Genomic DNA, 21,013 nt, shown 5'->3' with positions numbered 1-21,013 from the left:
TTTTTTTTCTTCTCTGTGCTTCCTTTCACTCAAAATTTGCATTTTCATGTAGACAAGTCTTTGGCGGCCTGCAGCACCTAAATTACTGTTGATGAAACACTGTGCGGGTATTATTACCTGAATAAAATAAATAGTTAATATTATAAAACACAGATAATTCGATTTCAATATTAGTTCTATGTATATTTTTACATAAATAAATAATCACTGCAAAATAAAATAGTTATGTAATAAAGAAATAAATATACTGTACATTAGAAAACATTTATTATATCATATCTATTTTATTAACACTGAAAAACAGTGTTGTATTGTATTTAGCTTTTATCTGTTTTTACAGTTTTTTTTGACTGGTTTCATTCAAAGTTGAATATACTGCACATATACTTAAAAGAAACTGGATCGAGATGGTTTCATTGTGTACAAATAGCTGATAGAACAAAAGTTTTTGTTGTTGTTGGGTTTTTTTTTACACCAGTTATCATCCCAGCTTATTTGTGTCAGAATTTTGAACTATGATAATGGCAGTGTTCGAATTCCAGATACGTCAGCCTGCACGCCACTAAATCTTTTCTGAAAAATGATGGGAATTATGGAAGGGACAAGGTCTTCAAGTGGGCTGAGGGAGACAGCAGTCCCCCCACCAGTTCTTCCGACTCTCTTTACCAGAGCACCACCTGTTTACCCTTGGCGCTTCTTCTAACACCATTGGACCTTTTCTTATACTAGGCAGCAGTTCTCCGTGTGATGAGCAAATCAAATTTCTCCCTGGTGAAGTTCAGTGTATTCCCCTTCCTGCTATGTCCATGCTAGGTGCTCCACGTTTAAAAGGATTAAGAAGGGAAGATTTCATTGCTCGATTGAAGCCAGCTGCGTTGACGCCTAAATGGCGCTGACATCCTCTGTCTGCGTCGGTCTACAAAATTGCCAAATCTCTGTTTGCCCCAACCCCGAGCACATCTGCGCCATGCCGTTGGCCAGACAAAAATAGGGAACATAACATTCATTATAAATTATTAATAAACGTTATCACAGGCCACACCAAATGGCAAATCAGCTTTTGGCACCAAAGTTTCAGCTCAAATTTCCCATTACGATAATTTGACAACAAAAAAAAATGCAAATGGAACAATAAAACAAGCAAAATGACAGATGATGCATCTGGAAATTAAACGTAAGCTTTATGGGACCCTTAAATTTGTTTTGGGGTTGATGCCAAGTAACAATTTCAGCTTTTAAAGGTTAGATGATGTCCTGATATATATATATGTTAAACTGTTACATTCTCAAAGTCGCAACATCGTCGCTCATGTGTGATTAAAGTTTTGATTCACACCAGAACCAGTAGTAACTAGTTGGTTCTGACCGCGTGGCCTTCAAATCATTGAAGACTGTAAATTTTCCAAGGATGTGACTATGATTGTGATGGTTGTCTATAAGTGCCATGCAATTGGCAGACATCCAGTCCTGGCTATACCCCACTTCACACACAATGTCAGCTGAAACCCAATGTCGAAACTCCATGATCCATGTTATATGGACTTTTGGGGTCTTTGCCACTCCCAACTTGAGAGAGTCTCTCACACACAGACACACACAAGCCCATGAGCACACACTCATCCTAGTCTCACTGTTCTCTTTTCAGCTGCCGCCCTCCAACAATAGCCTATCCACTGTTCCCCTGGGAAACACATGAATATGGAGGAGGTTCCTGAAGAAACCTACTCCACAGTCCAAACATTCACATTTTACACACCTTCTCACACTCCTCTCTCATTTCACTCTTATTAATATATGGATACCTGGAATGAAAATAGTCCCCTTACACTTCTCCTCTGTGATGCTCTGCATGATGCTTGCGTAAATGTGGGCGCAGAATGAAATGTATCCTTTCTTTCAACCTCACAATAGAGTCAATACAGGCACACGCACCGTGTCAACCTCTGCATATGTGTGTAATTCGAGACGGATATGTTTGTTTGTTTCGCCCCCGTCTGTGTGGACAATGGGTTGACCTCCTTGTGGAAGCGGTTCTGGAACATTGCAGGAACATGTGTTGACGTACAGCAGGGGTACTTGGACACCTGAGGTCTACTGATGGGAGGGAGGGACTAAAGGGGCACAGCCTGGCTGGAGGATGCTTGGGCAGAGGAAGGTTAGGGTCGGCCAAACTCTGTTCTCCTCTGAATTGGCCAGTGCCATGTGTGTGTGTGTGAGTGCGTGCAGGCAATTTTATCTGAATGTGCTGCACAGCAGGGCCTAACTTGCATTTCACAAAACAACTCTTTACACAGAGATCCCGCAAAATAAATACATTAACACCCTAACACATAATCTAGCAATTAACTGCCTTTTTCAGTTACACAAAAGCCAGCTGAGCAAGTTTTGCCGTAACTGTGTAATGTATGTGTTCACACAAGCGTCTCACAATCATTTATTGTGAGGGTAAAAAAGTGGTAAGACCGTCATAATATTTTTTTGAAGAAACAGAGCAGGAAAATTGTACCAGAGCCATTCATGCACTTTCACACAGAAAGCCTGCATTGCACAATCAGATAATTAGATTAAATCAGCTCTAATGTCTGGTGTCACATAAAATGTCTGACAGGGGCTTTTTTTTTTTTTTTTTTTTTTAAACAAGTGGCCAGGAGAAGTGAGTGTCAGGTGTAAAAATTCACACCTCTGTTCCACCAGTAATACCTCACTTAGAGCTTGAGCTAGAGACTACCTTTGAAACTAAATATTTTTTGGGTCAAAAACGTGAAGAGCAAAATTAAAAAAAAAAAATCCCCTTTTATAAACATCCCACAAAACTGGCATAACCATTTTTAACAGAACCTAGTATACAGTGGAAGTATTGCCTCCTGTAGCAGCTGCTCTTTGTACATCCTTCCTCTACGAAGCCCCAAAATGTCCCTTTTTCAACAAGGGAAAAAATTCTTGGGTTCATGGACTTGATTGATTTCATTTGATTCACAGGTCCAAGTTATTCTGCTAAAAATATGCATGTGGAAGAGGAGCGAGAATATATTCTGCTGAAATTCACCATTATGAGATAAAATGGCCATTGAGGAAAATAACATTTTTTAAATATATTTATCATTAAGAAATGTATGTCATAACAATATCACTTACTTTACAGTTTTATTATGTAATTGTTTGTTATTTATCCAAAAGATTTTCTCTCCATATGTTGTATTTAATTCTGACGCAGTTTTAAGATTTCAAAAGCATGATATTATAAAACCGGTGTGAGTAAACTGGAAATTCTGTTGAATGCCCTACGAGCTACTGCAATCTACACATTTCAGGGCCACCGCTACCCTTACCCGCAGATATGTTTTGAAATTACAAACTGTAGTTGTCTAAAATAACTCACTGTATATTGTTATTAGAGAGATAATACAAGCATTTTCTCTGCATGTGCTTAACTCCTGTTGTCATGCAAGTGTGTGTGAAGTTGCATTGAACTGTCTGAAATTAGATTAAATCCTGTCATTTCCAAGTTCAGAAGTCATTTGGTAGCATCATGATGCCACATGAGAAAGATTAGCTCGGTCTGGGAATACTTTCCTTGTAGTTAGACTAAATAACCATCTGATGGGCATGAACCTGAGCCTGGCCAGGCGAACCTTTTGGAACGTCCAACAGTAAAGTAGGGGGGCGGGGTCCCGACTTCCTGCTTGCCATCAGGAGAGCGTCGGAGCTGTCATCCGCTGAAGAGGAGAGTCTTTTCATTCAACACAGATGGGCTGGCACTGCCGAGGCGCGCCATGCCCAGGGGCTGTAAAGTATGCACACCAAGCGGGAACCGTATATGCCGTTGCCCGGCAACACATCATATGAAGCCCAGTCTGGAAAAGTAGTTTCAGGAAGACTAAGTTCTTTTATGTCAAAAGAGCAAAAAAAAAAAACAAAAAAAAAACAGCGACCTCTGTGCTCTCATGAAGGGACATATTTCCAACATTTATAGAGCATTCAACCCGTCCTTGAAATTGATATTCTAATTTAAGTTTATAGACGTTTTAAAACTGTCACCTCGCAATGCTGTTCGCTACACCTGCATCGTAGAGCGCATCAAAGTGTTAATTGTCACCTTTAATATGCCGCAATGGAGTTCACAATTGAAATCGTCTGAGAAGCTATTCATGTACCGTACTGCTGTTTTAGTCAGCAACAAAGTTGAAAATGACGGAATGGGCTGAATATTAGTCAGGAGTTTATCCGTAGTCACCTTTACAGATACCACATCCACACCACTGTGTCTAATGTTCAAGATGTCTACTGTGGCATAGGGTGATATCTGTCCAAAATAAAAGGTGAAACATGTTGTCTGCTTTAAAAGCGAGGCATTTGTTGAAGTTCAACACTAAGTGTTCCCGTGGCTAGGGCACAACATACATGTCAGATCCTCCTGGAATGCTAATTTCACTTTTAATACTGCACAGGAAACATGTTTACAACCTGAAATAAGACTCCAAATTTAATTAAGCTGATAGACCGGGTTTACTTGATAGATGCTTACTGTGTTGGTTATCAGAATGTGTTTGAATGATCCAAACTCATGTGCACAAACAACAATATGAGGTGAGATCATTTACGAGTGAAAAAGGAGGCATAGATTTTTGAATGATGTATTTGATATAGGGATACCAAACTTATGTAGCCATTTGAAGCAGTATAGAGTTAATATTTGGACTATGATTAGTTTGATCACTAAATTATATTTTATGTGCAAATAATATCATTAAAATTAAATTTTGTTATTTGCTGAAAAAGACAGATAAACAAAGAGCTTGTGACCCTAGCTTGTGAATATCACATAGCAAAACCCAGATGTTGTTAGCTGAGCCTTGAGCAGTTTTTGTCGACAGCAAGTGGTAAATGTTTTTTTTTAATGTATACATTGCACACTTAAAAAGAATTAAGTTTTCAAATTATTTAAAGGAAAAAAATAATCACTATGTACTGCTGAAAATCGCTAAAAAAGTTTGCCTTTAATTGAGTGATGCACTTGGTATACAGTGATCCGTCGCTACTTTGCGCTTCGCCTATCGCGCCCTCAGTGCATTGCGAATTTTTGGGGGTGGAAAAAAATTATATTTCATTTATTTTATTATATTTATGTTTTGTTTACACTCATATTCTATTTTACAATTATTTTTTTTCTTTTTTTCCCTGGTCAAGTTCAGTTTCGGCTGGGGTTGCACAATTATGTCCAAAATAATAATCACAATTATTTTGGTCAATATTGAAATCACGATTATTCGTCACAATTATCCATCATAATTATTCATCATGTTTGGTCAAACATGTCTATATATTGCACTTTTTCAGGATCCAAACAAGGCTTCAAGGCTTGATACTAAAAAATGACAAACTCACATGGCAAAAACTTGGCACACAGGACAACACAGCTAACTAACTTCCTGAGTGCAAATCAATGAAAACAATGAAGCCTACTTAGAACCAAGCACATACTACAACAACAGGAAACAACAGGCCATTTCAAACCGAATTTATCCAAATTTTTACCAATCAAATTTTCCAAAATGGGTCTCATTTGACAGCCAGCAAGGTATATATTAGGAATCAGGTGAGCAACTCAACACTAGTTCACTCTGGTGCTGATGGGAGACTGATAAAATTACCAGATTCACTCAAAGTGAATATGGATTTAGCAGTCAAAATGTCATTTCGGTCATTTCAAACTGAATTTTTCTAGCTTTTTGCCAATTGGATTTTTCAAAATGGGCCTCAATTGACAGCTAGCACTGTATATTAGGGGGTGAGAAAAACAGAGACTTTTGTCATGAAAACATATGGGAAACATTGCCATCTAAAGTAAGGCTTTTAAGGTGGAATTGAAAACTGAAATCTCGGGAGCGAGGCCACGAAGCCGACTTCGGTGCCCCACGTGAACACTAAGCGCAGAAAGAATACGAGCGGAATCTCGCTGGCATGCATTATGTAGCATTTTATACTTGGCGCGTCTTTCCCCCACAGTCTGCCAATATTCTCTCATACTAGTGGCAGTAAATGGAGTCTACAACATACAAACAACACTATTCTATAACAGAGGGAGAGAATCCGAGTAGATTCAAACGATCAAAATTTTCCAAGCTTTTTTTGAAACAGACTTCTCATCTTGCCCCGGTGTGTGTGCTCACCAGGAGTGGTTTACGGTATTTAGGTCATGATAGTCCTTTTCGGCCAAATCATCAAGGTGTTTGTACCGGCAAATTTCCATAAGTGATAGTTCATCCGCTATGTTTTCTGCCCAGCGCTTCTGTGCGGTAAAGAAATTCCAGAAGGTACGCGTTGCAGAAAATCTGGACCCCGTAGACACCGCGCGAAAGGGTGTAGTTGGCAAAATTACGTCATTTTGACACGTGGAGTCGCGTAATACTCACTCTTGTACAGCGCGGGCTATAGACAGTGCAGTGGAGCCGGTCTCATTGACGCTGTCCAACGTCACGTTTGGCAGATCGTCGTCATCGCTGTCACACTTGATGTGACGTGGCGACAGGCCGTTGTGTTCGGCGTGCACTGTGAGGGCAAGACCAGACCATAAAGGTGGTGTGAAAACAACAAAGGTAATATTTGTTTTTTGATGGCATGGTCAGAGAGGTACCATATTTATTTAATATAATATATTCTATAATAGAGTAGAATAGCATCAAATAATATCATCAGCACATTACAAGGTAAAATAATACATCGGTTATCACAACCATTTATTTGCCTGCTGGTGCTTATCTCAGCTGTCTTCTGGCATTGGTCAGGGTAAACACTGAACTGATGTGTCGCCAGGTCGTATGAAATCGGCTCGAGGCCTTCAGAGTAGTAGTATATACAAAAACAAACCGTGACCCATGACTTTATTTGTGTGTAAATTACTGACATCCAGGTCAATTAATCCCTTACAAATATAGGAGTGCATTACTCACCGACTTGTTGCTTATAAAATATAAGTTTTTCTTTGTGTTGGGTCCTCAACATAAACCTATCTACAAATTTCATGATATATGCCATATGGACGATCATTTTCGGCCGATGTTGATCAGTCGGCCAAATTAATCGGTTGAACCCGAAATATAACATGATAAATTGCCCTTTATACTGTACTGTACGTGCATGTATTTTTCCCACAGGGATTTTTTTTTTTTCAACTTTCATGTCAACTTGCATCTTTAGTTTTCTCAAGCTGTTGCACCTCACCTTCAGAATGATCCACCCATTCTACGGTAAAGTGATTAAATATTGATTATAAGTCATTCAGAAAGAAATAATACAAAGAGATTCAGTCAATAGAGAACATATTGTCCATTGAGGTGCTCCTATATGAATTTCAAAGCTATCAAGGGTCCTTTCGGATGGCACTGGAGCTATTACAGCCCATAATCAGAGCGGCAAATAAAGCAGTAGTGACTGCTTTTAAAGCTTTCTACTTCTACAATCTGAAGAGGGGGGTGAGTGTGGGAGAAAAGGGGGGGGTCACCATCTAGCCCGGCCTATGGAAAGCCTGCAATTAGGGAGTGCAATTAGCTAGAAATGTGAGGCGGGGTGAGAAGGGGGGTGAATTTTGAGCAAGGGACACAAAGGAGGCGTGCTGGAGAGGTGGGCAGATCACCACATTTCTTTTCTTTCTTTCTCTTTCTCCTGTTGTTTCCAGTCATGCCCTGTTTCCATGGCAACCTGCTGCCGGAGACAGAGAGGCAGCAGTGAAAAGGAAGTGTATCCGCCCTCTCTTAAAGAGGATGGCCGACCTGTGCGTGTGGATGTGTGTGCGTGCGCTTGTGGGCGTGTGGATGTGGGTGTGGGCAAAGTGTTTTTGTATCAATGTTGAAAGCTTTTCATACGACTTGCATCACTGCACCCCGCTGTGTTGCTGTCATTGGCTTTAAAATGACTCAAATAGGTGGAGAGGCTTTCAGGTGCATACTTATTTATTCGGTCGCATAGTTAATGTATGGTGTGCTACAGTATATTCATGAGGGCCTTTATTATGTTTCCCAGGAAAAAAAAAATGCCTTTTGAGAACTGCAATATAACGTTCATGCAAGGGTTTATTAATTCCATGATCAAGCTCGTTACTCAATTTACTCATATATGAGCATACACGATTTTAAAAAGTAATCTATTTGCGTTTTTTTTAGTTCAATTTAGTGATCAGAATTTATTATGCAATTGTATTTTCAAGGTGCCCATCCCCATGTTTTTTATTTTTTAACAAAAAGGCACAACTATTTAATTTTTATCATAATAAACAGTTTTATTTCACATGTTTTACCTGCATAAGTTAGATGTTATAAATATTGTACAAATAATCTATAAAGTTTTCATTTTCCATCCGTTTACTCAAAAACAGGAAATTGTCAAATGTGGTTTAGTCTGTTACATCAGGAAAAAGATTAAAATATTGAAAACTGCTTGCCAAAGTAACATCGAATGTTACTAATTTGATTTAACACAATGATAATCAACGTGCTTTCACAGGGCACTAAATAAATCAGAGAAAGTTTACTGTCCAGCTGTTGAAGAAAATTCCACAACTTTAGGTCTCCAAATTATTAAAAATAAATATTGATTAGTTTCTTTATCGATTGGCTCTCTATTAATCAATTAATTGTTGCACCTCTAGTTATATACTAGGATTATGCTCAAATTAAGGTAAAATGAACCATAAATGAATAAGAAGAAAAGACCTTCTCTAACTTCACTAAACTTCCCAGTGTTCAAACCAGCAGGAAGTATAAATTGTGGAATACAACCTCAGTAATGTACAGTAACTCAACTCAAAAAAGAGCAGTCCTGTATTTGTAAGGGCATTTACTTTAAAATGAAACTGTCTACTAGAAACTGCCTCATCACAGGTCACCACCCACATCCACCTTAAAAACCATGCACAGTTCAAGAAAGCTGCTAAATCCATTATATTTTGCACAATCATCTTCATATCTATAGTTTTTTTCACGCCATCTACTCCATAATATGCTCAAAATATAAGTCTATTTATTTACAGTATTAGTGGTTCATTATTGCGACCCTTATCGCTCTTTCACTGTTTTTGGGGGGGGATTTGTTTTATTGCCTACTTTATTATTTGCTCAATAATGGATGTAGTATGCTCGAGGAAGTGAACAGAATAAGAATATCATTGTTTGGTATTGCAATGCATATGACAATAAAACTCTTGAATCTATAATTTTAAATCTAGCTGCTATCACACTAAAAAATGCTATATTCATCAGGTTTTTTTTAGGTCAAATTGGTTTTGTTTATGTGTGCTCGCATGTGAGTAATGTAAGTGGCACCCATCTTCAATTTGCATCCACACCCTGTTTTGCAAGTCTTGATTTTCCCGTCCTGATTTTTTTCTCCCTTAGAAATTCACAACAAGTATCTCTGAGGATGACCCCACCCAGAGCTAATTACACACCCGTGTTTGTGTGCTTGCATGTAGGCTACGTGCACCGGCATGAAGCCTAAATGACCATCCAAGCAGAATGTGACCAGAAAGTAGCCACTTTTAGAAAAATGAACACTCGCTCTGTGTATGGCGCGAAGGTGGACAAGAGCGGCCAGTGTAGGTTCCCTCCCCGTGGTTGGCAGTAAAAACCCCACCCGAGAGAGAGAAGCGGTCACACCCTGCATGACATTGGAAGTGCTGCAGATGTTTGCTGCTTCGCTGCTACAAACAACATCCAACAGCTAGCTTGTTTACCTCTGAAGGGCAGCATCATTGCCTGGGGTGCCACCTCTAGAGCGGAACACAAACAAAATGCTGCCATATTGGTTGACGCAAGACACAAGGTTAGCATCACAGGTGGGAGCAAGTCACAGAACAGTATGCTAAAATCTTTAGGATTCAAGCGAGTCCCAAGCGAGGGTGGCGAATAATGAAACGAGTCATTATAATCAAGATATTGCCTGGATGAAGCAAGTCAGAAAATATTGTCCGCTTTACTCTCGTTATTTCTACTTCCGTTTGTTAGGTTGGGTACACACAAGGATTTTATCATCTTTATTCATTTATGCATTACCACATTCACAAAATCATTTTTTAAAGGTCCTATTGCAATTGAGAGTTGCAGACATTGAATGATGTTGTTCTGTTTTTCTCCATTTTAATCAAAACAGCTCTCTTGTTTCATTTGATGGTCGGTTTTATAACAGACTGGTGAGTAGCCAGGTTTGCACACATTACATTAAAAAAAGTGCCATTCAAAAACAGTGCACATTTGTCTCTGTCCTGGTTGCTCACTCCATTTATGGCCAACTTATTCCAAATTTAGACTTGTGCACGTTCAGTGTATTGCCGCAACATCGATATGTACTAAAAGAGATTCAGCGTGCTTATGAAACGAGGTCAGGCTCTCAAAAGGTCCCTAACTTAGCCAACTATGAGCTGTTATTCATTTTAATTATATTATGTGAAGATGGCATGGTGGAAGTGTGGTTATTATGCCCGCATAACAGTTCAGAGTCTTGAGTTCAATTCTGACTCACTCCGGCCTGTGTGGAGTTTGCAGGTTCTCCCCGGGCCCATGTTGGGTCCCTCCGGCCAGTCCGGATTCCTCCCACATTCCAAAATCATACACGGTATGTGTATTGGACACTCTAAATTGTCCTTAGGTGTTTTTGGGTGCCTGAATGGTTGTTCGTTGTTTCGTGCACTGCAATTTGCAACCAGTTCAGGGTGTCCCCCCCACCTAATGACCGTGGACAACTGGGACAGGCACCAGCAAGCAAGCAACGCTTGTGAGTGGGTATATAAAATGTATGGCTGGATTATGTGAAAGTTAAGGCAGTTTTAGATGGTTAAGGTTGTCGTGTCAATTTTTAATACTTGTATGTCTGATTTGATTGACCATACTTACTGTAAGAGTCTGCCATGTATCATCAAAACATTTCCTTTTAAGCATAGAATACAGTGGTTAAACCGTACAAAAAATTGTGTAGCGTACAGTGTGTCCGGAAAGTATTCACAGTACTTCACTTTTTCCAAATTTTGTCATATCAAAGGTGTTTATCCACCTTTGTTACAATTAGAGCCGCAAGTATTTGAATATGATGCCATAAGCTTAGCACATCTGTCTTTTGACAGTTATGTCCATTCTTCTCTGCAGTAATTCTCAAGCTACACCAGGTTATATGGAAGATGTCTGTACACACAGTTTTTTGGTCCTTCCAGAGAGGTTCAATCAGATTCAAGTCCGGGCTTTGGCTGGGCCGGCCCAGGGCATAGACAGAGTGGTTCTGCGGCCAATACTTTGAAAGCTTGACTGTGTGTTTTGAGTCATTGTTAAAAAAAAAAAATTGAAAAAAAAGGAACCTTTGCCACAGTCTAAGGTCAAGAACACTCTGGAACAGGTTTTTATCCAGGATATCTCTGTATATTGCTGCATACACTTTTTCTGCGATCCAGACTCATCTGCCAATTCCTGCTTTTGAAAAACATTGGCTTCATTACAGGGCTTCGCACAACTTTTTAATACTTGTATGACAGATTAGAATGTAACTGACTGCCGTGCAAAATCAAAATAATACCGTACGAAAACTTGTATAACCTATTTTCACACGTGTGAGAGATTCTATTGTATTTTAGTTGTATTAGTTGTATTACAAAAGTTGTATTAAAGTTGTATTAAAGAAAGAAGCACATTCCAATGCTTACTGGGTTGGCACGTTTCCACGAATAAAACAAAACCCACTTTGTGATTACTTTCTTTCCTCTCTGTGAAGCCAAACTGGGATAACATGAAGATTGTCAACGTTTACACAGGATGACTTGTCATGTATTTCAAGTCTAAGTCAAGTAGTGTCAGTTTGGTACCAAGTCCCAGGTCAAGTGAAAGTCATTCCCAGCTTTTTGGCAAGCAAACTGTCCCCTAAAAATAGCAACTTGAGTGAGATTCAAATCACATGACTCGAGTTCCCATCTCTGATAATTATCCAACCAAGTAAATATTTTGTTACTTGCCCGTTTCGAAAACTGTTTTTGTACACAATCAGACGTGGCTGAACTGTGACATAACGTCACAAATGTTTGCCAGTAATGGCTTTGCACCATTTGCAGTCTGGACGGGGACGAGTAACATTCCTGCTCTGGATAAATAATGAATATTCAGCAATTTCTAGTACTCTAACAACACAAATACTGTACACTAGATTCCATATATTTTCCTCATAACTTCTTTCCCAACAAATGGAGATGCAAAGATGTAAAGGTGTTTTTTTTTTGTTTTTTGTTTTTTGCCATGTGAAGTGTGACTGCAGATAAGGATTGGTATCTCTCTCTTTGTTTTTTTTTTTTATATCAGGCACTGATGCTCTTGGTTATTTTTTTCTGTTTTAGACTAACATGTAATCTGCATAAACACTGTCAAAAAAGAAGTTTACAGTTATTGAAAGTTCATCATGCTTTTTTTCTTTATTAATGTTAAGATTGATAGTTTTTATAGATAATAATCTTATTCAGAGGGAGCGTGAAAGGTTTTCTCCTTCTTAGAGGGGGCTTTGCAAAATATAATTGAGAAGCACATCAATAAATACTAAAACAAAGTTGTAAAGTTGGCAAAACTGAGTGGCAGTGTGCATCATCACATGCCCTAACTCCGCCTGGGTTGTCATGGTAACAAAAGTCATATTTCACATTTGCATGAGAAAGAAACAAATGAGTGAGCAACCTTTTTCTTCAGACACCTGACAACAGTTTTAAATATTTCTCATTCAAAAGGCTTAACTTAATGTATTTGGGCTGGCAGCTTTTTTTCGACAGTAAGCGGCACATTAGTCTCACCTTTGCCCTGGCTCTTGGCGTCGTCCAGCAGAGGTAGCATGATGGCGTTGTTGAGGCTTGAGGGCGAACGTACGGCCGTGGTGTACATGAGCGGCAGCGACTGCACCACCACCGGGATGCGGTGAACGCGGCCGCCCAACTTCCCGGCGCCCGGCACTCCCAGCGGGCTGGATGGAGGCGGCGGCACAGAGTGCAGGATGTGCAAATATGGCTGACCTCTCATCCCGGGCGCCACCAGAGGGCCCGGCGAGAGTACCGATGACGCCGAGGTGATGACCGATGGCGAGGACGAGGAGGACGACGATGACAGTGAGGACGGCGAGAAGGCGGACCTCAGCGGGGAGGAGGATGACGTGGTGGTGGAGGAAGAGGAGGAGCGGGGCTTGTTGATTGACAGGTCCACCGGTTCGGTCTGCATATGGAAGTGCAGGTCATGGGCGAGCAAGTCTTCCGGAGGCTCAGGTTTCACTCTGCTGAGGAAGAAGGGGACGCCGTCCATCGCGGAGAATGGCCGCACTTTTGGTGACTGCGAAAGAACACAGACATTCATTTGTTTGGTTGCCTTAGAAATACAATTGAAACACTCTTTAAACATGAGGATTTGGATGTCTTATCTTTGCAAAAATACCAATGTGAAGATCAGTTGGCACTTTGGACTGAGAGAAAAGGAACATAAACTTTTATCCCAGCTATTCCAATGAGTCACAAATCATTCAGTTGAAAAGCAAATGTTTGGTGCGGAAAAGAGTTTGCACTAAATTAGAATATTCTATTGTCCGATGACACTCAAAACCAACGGGATGTCTTGCTATGATGCTGCATAGGGAGGCATCACCTTTACGCTCCACCTTAGAAATTGTCTTAAACCACTCAGGGAAACATGTAAGTAACATAATGAAGATAAATGCCACCCTCAATTCCCACTGCTCTCACGCTTCGATTTCTCCAAAAATCAATATTTTTCTTCCCATGGCCTTTTGTGTTTGAAGGAATCAATTTAGAAGTAATGAAAAAAACAATGACTGAAATAATATATTTGTCAAAAGTCAGTCAGGTGTTGAAATAACCATGTTGAATAAACCGATAACTGACTGGGAATTCCTTGCCAGATATGGAGTTGGAGATGAATTCTCGCGGTGTTTGTGAGCTTGCAAAACCTCGAGTGTCTATCTTGTTACGAATACGCTTATTTGGTTTGATTTAGTCTGACTGTGTCACACCAGGACATTAACAAATTGGCTCTGAAGTCAATCATTTGAGATTTTGGCTGTGCTTGGAGTTGTCCTGCTGAAAAATGAACATTTGCCCCAGTCTGAGATCAAGAACATTCTGGAGCAGGTTTTCATCCAGGATACTTTTGCTAATTGCTGCATTAATTTCTCTTTCTATCCTGACTAATCTACCAGTTCCTGCTGCTGAAAAACATCCCCATAGCATGACCTTGCCACCACCATGCTTCACTGTACCGATGTTATTGTTATTATCCATACGTAACACCGAGCATTCGTACCAAAGAGTTCAATCGTTGTCTCATCAGACTAGAGAATTTTGTTTTTTCCTGCTCTGAGAATCATTCAGGTACTTTTTTTCTTTCGTAAGGTCACTTTACCTTACAGACCTGATTGGCGGATTGTTTCAAAGATGGTTGCCTTCTTGGAAGGCTTTCCTCTTTTTTTTTTTTTCTGTGGCCTTCCCCAGATTTGTGCCTCCAGATAATTCTGTCTCCCAGGCCTACAGACAATTCATTTGAATTCATGTTTCTGCTCCGAAATGCACGGTCAACTGTGGGACCTTATATAGACAGGTGTGTGCATTTCCAAATCATGTCCAATCAACTGAAACATCTCAAGGATGATTATTGGGAAAATCATGGCAAAGGTTGTAAATGTTTATGTAAAATGTACGCAACGCGCTTGCACCTTTTTGAGCGCAGAATTGTTGAAACGTGTGGCGCTTATTTGTTACGTGTGAGTCGGATGAATGCGACCAGGCCGTTCAGACTTAAGTCACATGTCAAAAGATCAGAGACGTATCGGATTTAGTACCACATATCTAAGTGGCCTGGGTCGCATTTGAAAAAAAAGCTGTTATTTTTAAATTAACGGCGCCTTAAAAAGACTCCAGTTCCATCGTTCATAGTGGAGAGCCATTCAAAAGACTCGATTCATTTTCAAACGTCACATCACCACGTTGATATTAATGTGGAGAACTCCTTTGAGTGATTCACATTTTCAACCTGTCTCTTGCCAGGCTAACCTGGCAAAAGGTTAGCGTATGCCACATGTGATTACAGTAGATGTCCTTCAAAACCATTTAGATTTCTGCTACATCACTGCACAGTAATTTATCCTTACAGAGACATTTCTGTCAGTTTGGAAAACGCTAACATGATGGACGATGTTGGCTCAAGTGAAAAAATAAGACCACCTGTTGTTTTCAAAACGTATTCTTAAGGAAGAATAAAATACAGTGAATCCTTGAATGTCAAGGGAATTCACTCAAACATGTTTAACAGAAGCCTGCATTGCTTTGTTATTACGGTCTGACTGTGCACCTAATAATAAAGACACCATGAAATCAAGTGAATTGGCTGTTCGTAATGAAGCAAACGCCCCCTCTTTTTTTGTCACAGAAAATACATGTTATTCTTACTAAGATATTGGGAAATCCATGTCACTTTTGACCACATCTAATATAAATAAAATCAGTCAACATTACCTATTTGTGTGTGATGGGATGGGGCCAACCCTTTAAATTATGAAAAATATTTTTTGTTCTTTTTCAAACAAAACCTTTTCACCAAACACGTTAAACAACGTTTATTTCTATAATTTTCAGTAAAACTGGGACGAAATGAGGGGTAAGTTGCAACAATTAGTTTCTAATAAACTAATGAAAGAGTTTAAAAAAAAAAGGCATATATACTAAAAAAGAAAATGTGTGACTACGCGAAAACTTAAGCATGAGTATGCATGAGTAGGTTGACTATTTTGTAAATGATTTTGTTGTTATAGCCAATAAGGAGATTTTGAGTATAAATTACATTCACCCATAATGGAAAGTAATCCATCTCTCCAAGATCTTCTCATTTTCAACAAACAAAACATTAATGTCTCAAAACAATGAATGAAAGTTTGGGAAGCTATTGCAATTGGGCATTTCAAAAGTTATAGTATCCATGCTGCGACCATGAACTTTTTGGGGGGTAAGTCAAGACGCCACCGTGAAAACTGTTACCTGTGGCCAACACTGTACTGCAAGATTTGATATCAATCCAAGACTAAGGTCCAGTATGTGAGATACTTTTTAACTCTTAAGGTAGATGAATCATCATATTGGCAAGTGTGTATTGAAACTAAAGTGTCAACTTACTGTATATCGACAAGTACGAATACCAGCTTTGGTGTCTATGTTATCGATATTTGAATTGATACCGTCCACTATCAAACACTTGCAACCTTTCATCCAACTACAATGTCTCCAAAATCAATAGTGTCATTACTGCGCTAAGTTTAATGATTAGTCCAACTGATAACAAGTAGAGATGCCACATTGAGCCTCTTAGTTGGACATATTTTTAAAGTGATAGCATTCATGCTCAGGCTATGTGCAAAACACTCGCGAACACATGGCGACATTATAAAGATAGTGTCACTCAACACTTGTAACCTTTCATCATCTCCTCTCTTTCCCTCTCTGCGTTGTTCCGCCTCTCGTTTCCTCCTGTTTTCCATCACTCCCCCTGAAATGTGCCTCTGTGTATTGCCCCCCCCCCCTACCCCACCCCCCTTAAAGCTCCTTTGTGGAAAAAAACATCATATGGGCTCAATTTCCTGCCCGTCTCCCCTCTCTCTCTCTCTGTCAGCCCCACTGTAAAACAGGCGCTCCGATGTGACCCTGAACGCATCGCAAACTTGTTTCCCCACAAGCTGTCTTGGGTATTTCAAGTGATCTTTGTCTACAGCGTATCACGTGTGGGAGGGGTGCCACAAGTCTTGATCCTAACAGTGAGGCCTTTCACAGGCCCATTGGGGAGGGAGCTCAGCACTTCTTTCTTTTTTTCTTCTTTTAACTAATCGTACACGTAAAGCTTATTAAATCCAGAAGAAAAAGCCAGCTATGAAAAATGTGCCCCGCCATGGATTTTCACCCCCACTTCACATTTCATTCTGCTTATGTAATGCTGGCTGCGCGTAGTGAATTGAGATTTTTTTTCCTCTTGCAAGTAGCGTGTGTTATTTTTTTTTTTTTTTTTTGTACTAGCCTACTATTTATACCCCAAGCTTGTATACTCAACCTACAGGAAATGTTACAGGCTCATGAATAGAATGAAAACGTTTGTTTACTCTGTAACACTCTCGCCAGTGAAAAAGAAACCCAGCCACCATCTTGGACGGGTTCACCTCAGGTTCAGCTGTGTCGGGTCAAGGTTTATGGTGTGTGGTTATGGTCCGCTTCACAGAACCACCCACTAAGCATTCTCACTAAAACCAAATATGTGCCCAAAGGACCTTTAAAATTCACCCATCTTAAAGCATTCTGGAACATCTCTAATCCCAAATCACTAGTGTTGGTATTATTCCTATCCATAGCAATTCAGATGTTTCAAAGGTGATAATGACCATAAATGAGAATCAGTGTGTATTGGGAAATATATCTGAATTGTGTTTGTGTATATGATTGTGTTTATGGTATTTAACCATCTAATTTTCAGGGCTGCATAAACTACTCAACATCTTTGGCCTTTTAAACTGTACAGAGGATGCTCAGTAGACCATTTCCCTTCATACGTCACTTGTGTAAAGACGGCTTCGACAAAATCTTTCTGGAGACCCCCATTTCAAACAAATTGGACACATTCATATTCAGTTGTGTCAAAAAAATTAAGCATTGAAGCTTTAAATAGTTTTATTGTTGCAACATTACAAATGCAATCTATTGCCAAATACTAAAAAGTCAAGTTTGTAAAAAAAAAAAAAAAAGGAAAAAATCTCATTCCATCTTAAATACAATGGAGTAATTTATCTGCAAGGATAACCTTCTTGGTTAACCCTTACCCGCCCTCACATACACACACGCACACACAAAGATGCACTTGGGCCTCGTATCCGCCTCAGTTCTGATGCCATTGTCTTTAATAGGGGATACTAGTTAGCAGGGCATATTTTCCAACCCCTAGTAGGGGAAGGGTCTAATGAGGCAGGGCAAATTTCCAACTCTGGCTCCCTGCCACCGAAATGAAGACCACATTTTTGTCGCGGCCTGTCTGCCCTGCGACGGGGTGGCGCAGTCATTTGGGGGTGGGAGATTGGATCTTGCCGCACTTCAAAGCTGCTTGAGGTCGCATCCAGATTGACATCACTGCACGGATGGAGGGTGACTTCAGAGGAGCTAAAAAGCCTTGAGGCGCGGCAGTGAGCAGAACACCCAGAAAGACCCGGAGAGGAACCACCTGCTGCCACACTTAAGTGCTCAGATGTGGAGATTTCTTATCAGCACGTAGTACCTATATTATGGGACCAAACAGTTTCACAAGACCCAAGATAACCCATCTTGTTACAAGGATCTGGTGTTCTTCCCATTCAATATGCACTCACGAACGACCTCTGCTTCAATTCAACAACATGACCTCAAGTGATGCGTAACTGGCATCATGCATCGGTTTGTCAAGTTTCACTTCAAATGGCATGATCTTAATATAACTGGAAAAATAGCCTCTTTATATAAAGATATAGCAGATAGTCACATTGGAAGCTCTGCCTTCGGGTTTAACACAGAACCGAGCAAAGCCAGGATATTATCACAACTGTTTGTGTTTACACTGTATTGCCAGTTTGTAGTAAGGCACAATTCTCAAGCTCTGGTCATTGAGGGCCGTACTCCTTCGTGTTTTCCAGCTTCCTTTCCCCGGAACACCTGATTCAAATGATAACCTCATCGGCAAGCTCTACAGGAGCTTGAAAATTATTCTAAACATTTGAGCCAGGTGTGTTTGAGAGGGAAGCATCAAAAACGTGCGGGATATCATCCCTCGAGGACTGAACTTTGACATGAATGCAGTAAGGCATCTGTCAAACAAGCCAAATGGCTATCTGGTGTTAAACTTCGAACGTCTGTCCTGGAATGACAGTATCACTTTATGAACACACGCCGCTCACTTGCATCGACCTTATTGACCTCATTCCATGTAAGTGCTATGTTGGAAAAAAGGCAGAACAGTAATGGCAATGGCCTTTTTTAAACAGAGATCCAGCAAAAACACCACAACAGAGCCGTAACACAGCATCTAGTAAAAAAAAAAAAAAAAAAAAAAAATGGGGGGAGCACTGGATTGTCAAAGCCATGTGCTTTTATACAGCAACACAGCAGCTTGGGAGCAGATAGGCATAAAGATGTCATTGCCAGCAACTGGTATGAAGTACAAAACACTTAGAAAGCAACATTCCCTATTTGCCATGAGTGTCAATTGAGAAATGACACCCAATTTCCCACCATTCTGACATTTCATTTACACGCAGTGGCCTGATACCACCTACAAAGGTGGAATATTGGAATAAAACACTAAAACAAAGAACAACAACATAAAAAAAACCTGTCTTGACCACCTTTCATAGTGTCTGGAAACAGGATCGCATTCACTTCTTTAAAAAAAATATAAAAAACTAAGTTTGACCATTTTTGTTTACTCAAGCAAGTGGCAACAGAAAGGCTTTAATTCTCTTTAAAGCAATGCTTCTCAATTTTTTATTAGCTCCCCCAGGAAAGATAAAAACTGCCCCCCCCCCCCCCCCCCCCCCCACACACACACACACCCCACTTTCCGCGCTATGTATAAAAATTGTAGAAGTATACCCAAAACCGTATCCTTTTTTTAATATTAACAAAAGAAAAACGTAATATAAATCAGGTCAGGTCCACATAATAAAGTTGACTGAGACAAATGAAAGATGTACAAAGCTTTTGACTGGCCAAAAGTGTCCTAATTTGAAGACTCTATTATTGTATTTAGTATGTATTAATGTATTATTTTATTGTATTTTATTTAGCTTTAGTCTTCCTGTTTGGAGTCTGCATGTGCTTCCCGAGCCTGCAGCAGAATTCTCCGGTCACTCCAGTTCCCGCCCATATTCCAAAAACATGCATGGTAGGTAAATTGGATGCTCTAAATTGTGCGTAGGTGTGTTTGTGAGAGTAAACATTTATTTGTATTATTGTGCTCTACGATTGACTGGCAACGAGTTCAGGGTGTACTGCATCCTACTGCCCGAGGACAGCTGGGATCGGCTCCAACACGCCCAAGTGGATGGATGAATGGATAATATTTTTTAGATGTTATATTTTTTATAATGGTGATCACAAGTATTAATCTATGATGGAGGAAATTATTAAGTAAAGAAAAAAAAGAATTGGATGGTGTCTCCAAACCTTTGACTTTACTGCATATTTTTTTCCAATATAGAGCTTGTAAAAAGAACATTTGAAGTGATTTTTGTGGAGGTTTGCAAGAGTAATAAGTCACTTAGATGAGTTTAAATCAAAAGAAATTGAACACTAATGCATGCTTATTACAGAAATGTAGTGACCTGCACACACACACACACACACACACACACACACACACATGCACACACACAGCTGTGGCAGCAACACAAAGCCTCTGTAACCTAGCAACAGCTTCTCCATAACAAGACTACTTTATTTATAGGTATGCTGGACCAGTGAGCCCTGATACTCTACAAAGGCCATGCAAAACCTGCGTGAGGTACCATCATTATAACCCTGACCCAACTAAGAGTGAACTCTCTCTTCAAGACAACGGTGCCTGATGGGAAAAGCTTGAATCACGATGTTTAACTTCTGTGTCTGTGATTCATACCTGCAGATGGAAGGTGTAAAGGGAGTGTGTAAAGGTGTGTGTGTGTGGGGAGGAGGGGGGGTCTGATCTTCAGAAAAAGACCAGAGTTGTGTTTGTTTATGTACTCAAGAGGAAGATTATTCATGTATTTGTAAAGATAGATAGACAAGGGGAGGATCTATTGGGGAACGTAAAGATGCGGAGAGATAGTAGATTCAGAGTTTCTCATGTGACCCGGCCTCCCTGCTGACCCGCCATACCCCCAACCCAAACTAGTATGGACTCTCTAACAATCCCCCCCAAAACTACCTCCTCCTTCCTAATGCATTCCTATCCCAGCTGTGGCTCTCCTT

At 40.0% G+C, this 21,013-nt stretch overlaps 1 protein-coding gene across 1 annotated transcript in view; it reads right to left on the bottom strand.

Annotated features, from left to right (window-relative positions):
• The window catches only part of klf12b (Kruppel like factor 12b), a 51,280-nt gene that overhangs the window by 7,154 nt on the left and 23,113 nt on the right, over positions 1-21,013 (bottom strand). The window contains exons 3-4 of the mRNA XM_088415423.1: positions 12,806-13,331; positions 6,414-6,549 (exon numbers count right to left, since the gene is read on the bottom strand). Of these exons, the coding sequence (XP_088271549.1) occupies positions 6,414-6,549; positions 12,806-13,331 (662 nt within the window). The remainder of the gene's footprint in view (positions 1-6,413; positions 6,550-12,805; positions 13,332-21,013) is intronic.

This window comes from Hippichthys cyanospilos, chromosome 5 (assembly GCF_059441005.1).
Source record: "Hippichthys cyanospilos isolate Australia breed blue-spotted pipefish chromosome 5, RoL_Hcya_1.0, whole genome shotgun sequence".
In the NCBI taxonomy this organism is placed as follows: Eukaryota; Metazoa; Chordata; class Actinopteri; order Syngnathiformes; family Syngnathidae; genus Hippichthys; species Hippichthys cyanospilos.
This window is presented reverse-complemented; position numbering and strand designations above follow the sequence as displayed.